Source organism: Akebia trifoliata, chromosome 7, assembly GCF_017979445.1.
Source record: "Akebia trifoliata isolate Shusen 1 chromosome 7, ASM1797944v1, whole genome shotgun sequence".
NCBI lineage: Eukaryota > Viridiplantae > Streptophyta > Magnoliopsida > Ranunculales > Lardizabalaceae > Akebia > Akebia trifoliata.
This window is the reverse complement of record NC_141381.1, coordinates 1,339,100-1,346,755: the sequence shown is the minus strand read 5'-3', so window position 1 is coordinate 1,346,755 and position 7,656 is coordinate 1,339,100. Positions and strand designations below refer to the sequence as shown.

The 7,656-nt window shown below is 33.6% G+C and overlaps 1 protein-coding gene across 1 annotated transcript; it reads right to left on the bottom strand.

The window, feature by feature from the left end:
- Window positions 1–470: 470 nt before the first annotated feature.
- On the bottom strand, window positions 471–4,908 carry CCB3 (cofactor assembly, complex C (B6F)). Its single transcript, XM_086446962.1, has 3 exons — window positions 4,788–4,908; window positions 4,638–4,681; window positions 471–1,027 (listed from the first exon to the last, which is right to left on the bottom strand). Exons 1-3 carry the CDS (start codon window positions 4,828–4,830, stop codon window positions 524–526), a joined length of 591 nt encoding a protein of 196 aa, XP_086303088.1. The 5' UTR covers window positions 4,831–4,908; the 3' UTR covers window positions 471–523.
- Between the last annotated feature and the right edge of the window lie 2,748 nt (window positions 4,909–7,656).

The following is a 7,656-nucleotide window of genomic DNA, read 5'->3' as shown; positions in this document are numbered from 1 at the left end:
TTACCATATTCAAATTTGAAGACAGAGGTCCCCTCCAAACCACTTTAAACTCCGATGCTTGCAAGAAATTTGTTTTCAAGGGAAAATGAATTCCTTAGAAATATATGGTCAGGGGAAAAGAATTTGCATTGTTTGCAAGAAAAATTATTATTTTTGTTCCGGGGATGCAAGTAATTATGAGAGTATAACAAATAACATTAGAATTTAGAAAAAATCACTTTCCAAAGGAGTTGGGTTGGAAAACATTGTTCCCTCCAAGGTGAAAATTTCCTCAGAGGGAAATTGAATTCTTGGGAAAATACACCTGAAAATCGTGTTTTTGATCTTTGCAGAATACATATTTCCAATCAAACTCGAATAAATGATCCAACACGAATAAATGATCCAACACAAATGAAAAAGCAATTTGGGCATTTTTCTCTTATTAGTATAAGAGCCCCATTAAACTATCTTTCTGCAAGACCAACCCAAAGAGGGGGAAAAAAGCTATAATTCTACAAAATGTATTATATGTGAAAACAGCCTAAACTTGTTGAGAGAGCAGTACAAGTAGCCCTTGAGGGCCTAACAGAATCTCATTAAGGAAACTTAACAATCCAAACCATACAACTGGGGTTACATCAACTCCTCCAAGTGGTGGAATCAACTTTCTTGTTGGGATGAGAAATGGTTCTGTAGGAGCATAAGCTATAACATATGGAAACCTTCCCACAGGAAGCTTTGGATACCAAGACATAACTATTCTCACTATAAACAAGAAGGCAAATGCCGATAAGAATGGGCTCAGGATCCCGATTGCAAGTTTTGCTGTTGCAGGATCAATATCTGCTACTACCAATCTCTCAATATGAAGAGTCGGCGAAATCCCAAACATGTTGAAGGATTGTGGTAAAGGGGTCGCATTAGAAGACGATGACCCAATGTCGTGAACTCCCATGGAACTATATGTTCTACATTGAACTTTGTTATATTGGAAGGACGACGAGCGTTGAATTGGGCTTCTTCGTGTTTGGCATTGAAAACTTTCCTGTAAAAAATAAATAAATAATGCTTATTAGTCATCTGGGTATCTCAACAGATTATCAATCTCAACATTCAGGATAGAACAAAGTTATGACGAGTGTCGAAGCATTCATTTCAGACTACTTTCTTACTAGAACATGGCATATGTCTTTGAAGGGCTAATTTGTAATTTAAAATATTAATTAAAAGGTGTTTTTGAAGATTAAATGGTAAAAATAATATTTTTATAATTATGAAAACTAACCAACGTGATTTCAAGGACGTGGAATAGCAATTTTTTTAGTTTTTGACCAAAATGATCCTAATTATATTAAGTTTAAATATTAAGGTTGGGGCATTTTTGGAATCTAAATTTTGGTGTTGAACCACTTCTACTCCGCCTTCTCCCATTATAAAAGTAAAGATATGTGGATGTGGTTACCAACATTCTCATACCGATGAAAATGATGGAAAATGAATTGAGCATGGGCTAAGAAATCTCAACCCAAACCAGATGCTATATATTTACATATAGATATTTTTATTTATTAAAAAAATAAATAGTTTTCTCTTTTTAAATATATTTGTAAAACTAAGGAAAAAAAATCTTTTTATTGATTTTTCTTTCTATAATTAAATTTATTGTTATATATGTTTTTAAGTATAGTATTTTACATATTTTTGAAGATGAAAATTCATTTTTACATAAATTTTGAAGAGAGAAAAATGAGCTCAACCTGATTTTAGAAGCTCAATCTCAGGTTGAGCTTGGTTTAATGAACTCCAACCCGATAGTCGGTTTGAGTTGAGCTCAGGTTGAGCGTTTTACAACTTGGGTTGAGCCTGGTTGACCCTCCAACCTGCCCAACCCGCCCAGGTTGCAGCCCTTCTAAACACTTAACACTTTGTTTGGGTTGAGAGAAGTGGAGAGAAGAGAAACTCATTAAGAGAAGAGAAGAGAATAGAAACTCAGTTTCTCTCAACCATGTTTGGATTGAGAGGAGATAAATTGAGACAACTTTGGACTTTTGAAATGTCTTAAAAGAGATTTAGGGCCAGAGTTGGAATTATAAAATATTTTAAAAGGGTTTCTCTCCATTTCTCTTCAAATCTCTCCACTTTTGGATAGAAAGAAAACTCACCATTTTTTTCTCCACTCTTCTCTCCCCACTTAACAATCCAAACAAGAGAAGCAGAGAAACTCATGTATTTTCTCCTCTCCATTCTCTCAATCCAAAGCCTCAACCAGTGTTATCTTGGAACAAGTTTGGTCTGTTTAGATAACCTTGGATGTGAGGACTAATTTAGTCCCTATAAAAGTTATTATGAAACCAATTTTTATTTGAAAATGAACTCCTCTGACCACCACTATCCCTCGAAGAGAACATTAATATTTTCGAAAAGCACCTCAAATCAGGGAAAATGCCATTCTGGATGGATGTTGCCCAATACAATACTTTGTTCTACTAACTCCAAAACTGTAGGACCAAAATTTAGCTCAAGAAGTACCATAGTTGCATGCAACCATGAATGACAAAAACACATGATTCACTATAAATTCTATAGTTTCTTAACATGATCCATTGCACTATGACACTAACAAACCCATATCTGTCTAGATGTCAAATGGGGTTAGATCATCATCATCATCATCATCAAAGCCTTATTCAAGGAGAGCTTGTGTTTACAGGAAGGTCCCAACCGTAGCTGCATGACTCAGAAGACATTTGATTCACGGGGTTCCCAGCTAGTTAAGTCCCCGGAAAATTCAAGGTTGAAATTTACCTATTAAAGTGGCCAATTAAGTCAATATGTTAACTTCTTTCTTAGAAGCATACATAGTAACTCGACTCTATGAGTTCAACTTCCTTACCCATAATAAAAAGTGAAATCGGTTTCTCAAACTTTCAGCATCCTACATCCTACATCAAGACTCCATAAGACAAAGGAGATGTGTATTTTCGATTTCATGGTGCCACTTTATGAAGCTTAGACTGACTTAATCCAGAAACGTATCAATTCCAGTAAAACAAACATAAAGAAACAAGAAGCTATGCATATGGGAAGATTATATAACGATCAAATTGAGTTTTGAAACCTGTTTTGAGTTCACCTTGAACTATATGAATGTCAAGTTGTACTCATTATGTTAATTGCTTTTGACTCATTGTACATTTACAAACTGGTGAGTAGAGACCGAATTGAACACACCAGACCATATCATGACTGTAAGCCAGACACAAAGGCCCTCCAAAATGAGGCTATTCTGAGAGGTATATGCAATTCAAAACTTGTTTTAAAGTGATGTGTTGAAGGAATGTTTTGGTCAACGAGAAAATCGATACAATATTGTCCAATACATCCGGTACAAGCCAATACATTCTGACACATTCATGATAATGTTTCGAGGTCAATGTTTTGTATCGATCTTGGCTGATACGAATACATTTGTATCAACCAATACATTTCGATATTTTGAACCATGGTTATAGCATGTTTTCCTATTGTTACTTTAGCATAATATTTTTATTAAGGGCATTACATCCATTATCTTTTCTAAAATGAAGTTTATAATTTCAAATTTAAATTTCATTTTAGTTAAACTTAATTTTCTTTTGGAAAAAAAGTCTTTTGGTCTTAAATAATACAAACCGGAGATCCCACAAATTTCATGGTAGTTATAATGGTCACAACAGTAATGCCAGTCCACCAATATACCATTATAATTGACATTTTAGACCTTGTTGAGAACTATATATGAAGATAAATGTTGGGAGGTCAAGAAACATCGTGTTGATAAATTGAGACGGATGAGCGGATAGATTATGAAAGATAAAATTAAAAACGACCACTTTTGGAAAAATGTAGGAATAGCTCCAAGAGGCTTTAAACTAAAAGAAAGTCAGTTGAGATGGCCATAAATGCATAACTTATTAATATTTACCCCCAATATATAGTGATTAATTAATGTTAATTTGGTTGATTGGGCCTAATTAGTTAAATTTTCATTTTTGTAGGTGTGGAAGGTTCAAGGTGCAAAAGAATGACTAGAGACGGACTTTTGGTGAAGAAAACTCGCAAAAGGATGAAGGAGCAATTATTAGTTTGCTACACACCCTGCACTGGGGGTATTAATCTACACTATTCTAATCGTAGCAGATGGTTCGGGCTAGTTCAACAAAGGCTGATTACATCCACAGTTTGAATAAATATTCGAGTCGAAGATTCTAAAAGATATAATGGAAGACCCAAAACTTGGAAACAAGTTCTTATAAGGCCTTGTTGTTGTTTTTTTTTGTTGAGGGGTAGGCTTTGTTGTTATTGTTGATTGTTACATGTTTTCTAAATATTACTTTAGTATAAAATTTTCAAAAAATATAAATTAAATAACCATTAACCATTATCTTTCCTAGAAATGAAATTTAAACTTCATTTTCTTTTAGAAACAAGTTTTGGGTCTTAAATGATATAAACAATAGACCCCAACCATTATAATAAACCCTTCTAGACCTTACCATCCTCACATAAACATAGAGAAAATCAAATAAATTATAATTCTTTCTCTCTCTTACCTTCTCATTTTAGCAAATATTGTAAAAAATAAACAAATAAATTAATGGGTAGTGAATTCTTACAGAGATGTTCAAATTTTTTTGCTTGGATATCACAGGTGGGAATCCTACACACAATACCATTACAAAGGAAGATAAATTCAAAAGAAGAACAATTATACCAAAAAAAAATCACAAATGGGTCTTTAGAATTTGAAAAATAAACAATTTTACCTTTGATTTGGAGACGACTGAGAATGGAAGAACAAGTCGCCATAGAGTCTCTACAGAACAGAGAAGAGAGAGAGAGAGAGAGATGATATCTATCTTTCAATCCTAATACAAAGCTGACCTTTGGACCGCTTATTTGAACTCAAATTACGATTTTACCTTTTAGGGGGATTTAAGTTTGGCATTATAAATGGGGTAATAATGTAATAAATATGCCCCTCCACGTTTTTTTTGGATATTTTGAGGTACCCACATGTTTGCAAACTGATGATATGCTCCCTTGACCTCCGTCTTCTCTTATAGAAAAGTGAAAAATGATCTGAAATACCCTTGTCTTCAATCTCTGGCTAAAAATTCTTTTTTTTTTTTTTCCTCAAAAAAATATTTCTTAAATGTTCATGGAAAATTATTTTTAATCTATTTAAGCTCATTTTCAGTCCATAATGTTCCATCATCTCCTACTTCAAAAATCCTATCCAATTCCTAAGGTTTGAAGGGTGAAGTTGATAAAACCTTGACGTTGAAATGAAGATAAAAGTTTTATATAGAATTTGTCGAAGATGACTCATTTTGAGAAGAAAAATTAAGAGGTTTTTAGTATTGAAGGAAAAAAAATGAAGTGTTTTTGGCAAGATGTTGAAAATGAGAATATTTCAATTATTTTATATTAATCTCTCGATAATAAAAAGAAAAAAAAAAAAAAAAAAAAGAGGCTTTAGATAGTAAAGAAAAAAAAAATGAAGTATTTTTTTGGCAAAATATTGAAAATGAGGATATTTCGATCATTTTACATTAATCTCTCATAAAAAATCTCTGTCGAGAGATATGTTCAATTAAAATCTGTTTAAGAGAAAAGAAATATTGGTGAATCAACTTTTACTCATAACAAACCAATAATAGAAATTATATTTTATTTCAAACAAGATTAAAGGGATATCAAAATAAAAATATTAAAAAAATAAAAAAATAAGAAAAAAAAATCCTAATAAGGAAAATGAGAATATACGAGAAAGCGTGAGTAGAGGGAGGATAATGAATTTGATTTCAAAATCCATATAAAAAAAATTTAGATATAATTTTTTCATAGATTTCAAAAACCTTTAATGAATCTGAACTATTATCAATGAGAGAAGGTAGAATAGAAGTTGTTCGACACTAAAATTTAAACAATAATGCTGAAGTGACCTCAGGTTGTAACCTCGTATCACACCTCTCAATGTGTAAGTGTACAGGAACCATCAATGTCTTTTCATCAAGATACGAGTGAAAAAGCATCTATGGTTCCTATCCACTTCCATGTCAAGAAGTGCAATATGAGGTTCGAGCTTAAGGTCACTCTAGCACAGCTCAAATTTAAATGTTCAAAAATGCTCCACAACGCCAAGGCCTACTCGACATGAATTAGGCATTAATGGAACCTTTCGAAGTAATCTTTTACAAAATTATCAACTAATCAAAATGATTCATTATTAGACCATGGTATTTGATTCACCAAAGATCATTTGCAACAAAATAAAGAAAAATACAATCCCACGACCCATGTATCCACTTCACTTAGTTTTATAAAATTACAAAAAATATCTTTTTATTGTATCATCTTCAAAATTACCTCGATCAATACTATAAACTATAAAAGCATCATTACAATATATTAAATGACAAAATATGATATAAAAATTAGGTTATATATATATGGGATATGTTCAGCAACAAACATTTTGACAAACATTTTGGCAAAACATTTTTCAAAATATGGGTTAGAGGTTTTGGAATTGGCTGATTTTTTGTGAGGATGATCTCTATGGTGAGGAGATCATCATCACCAAAAATCAGCCCATTCCAAAATTTCTAACCCCATCAAAAATGGTTTACAAAAAATGGACGGTCCACGATTTTTCAACTTGTAAACTGGGGCTGGGAGTTTTGGAATGGGCTGATTTTTGGTGAGGAGATTTTGGCAAAACATTTTTCAAACACATGGGTTAGAGGTTTTGGAATGGGTTGATTTTTGGTGAGGATGATCTCTACGGTGAGGAGATCATCCTCACCAAAAATCAGCCCATTCCAAAACTCCTAGCCCCAGTTTACAAGTTGAAAAATCGTGGACCGTCCATTTTTTGTAAACCATTTTTGATGGGGTTAGAAGTTTTGGAATGAGCTGATTTTTGGTGATGATGATCTCTTCACCATAGAGATCATCCTCACCAAAAATCAGCCCATTTCAAAACCTCGAACCCATGTTTTGAAAAATGTTTTACCAAAATGTTTGTTGCTGAACATTTCCCATATATATATATATAGGGTGGCGTTCGCTGGCTAACTTTTTGGCAAATGGATTGGCAAACATTTTTACAGCGTTGGATATCGGATAATCAAATGGACCAGATTCAAAATAATAGCTGATCAGTTTAAGTTATAAAACTATAACTTATTTACCGCGTCATCCCTCTTTTTCATAATAATTAGTGTTTCCTCCCTCCTCTTTTAAAATCCGATTGAACATAACAGGGAGTTCTTTTCGAACTTTCTCTCTCCATCGTCTCTCTTCGAACTTAATCGCAGCCGAAACCCTAGAGAAGAGTTTTGCAGCGAAATGAGATCGTGCGAGGGCGAGATACTTTGCAGCATTTGTGTTCATGTGAGAGAGAGGGTTTCAACGTTCATGTTTCGTCAATGGAGTTGTAGCGAGGTCAGCCGTTCGTGTTTCGTCGATGGAGTTGCAGCAAGGTTAGCCGTTCATGTTTCGTCAATGGATTTCAATACGAGGGTTTCAGCGTGAGTGAGAGAGAGAGAGAGAGAGGCAGCGAGAGTGAGAGTGAGAGAGTGAGAGAGAGGGCGAGAGTGAGAGAGTTCGAAGAGAGAAAGAGAACAG

Coding starts and splice junctions, on each gene's coding strand:
- CCB3 (XM_086446962.1), bottom strand. CDS start 4,830: ATGGCGACTTGTTCTTCCATTCTCAGTCGTCTCCAAATCAAAG. Junction 4,682..4,787: donor CAGTCGTCTCCAAATCAAAG/GTAAAATTGTTT, acceptor TATTGTGTGTAG/GATTCCCACCTGTGATATCC. Junction 1,028..4,637: donor AAAAAAATTTGAACATCTCT/GTAAGAATTCAC, acceptor TATTTTTTACAG/GAAAGTTTTCAATGCCAAAC.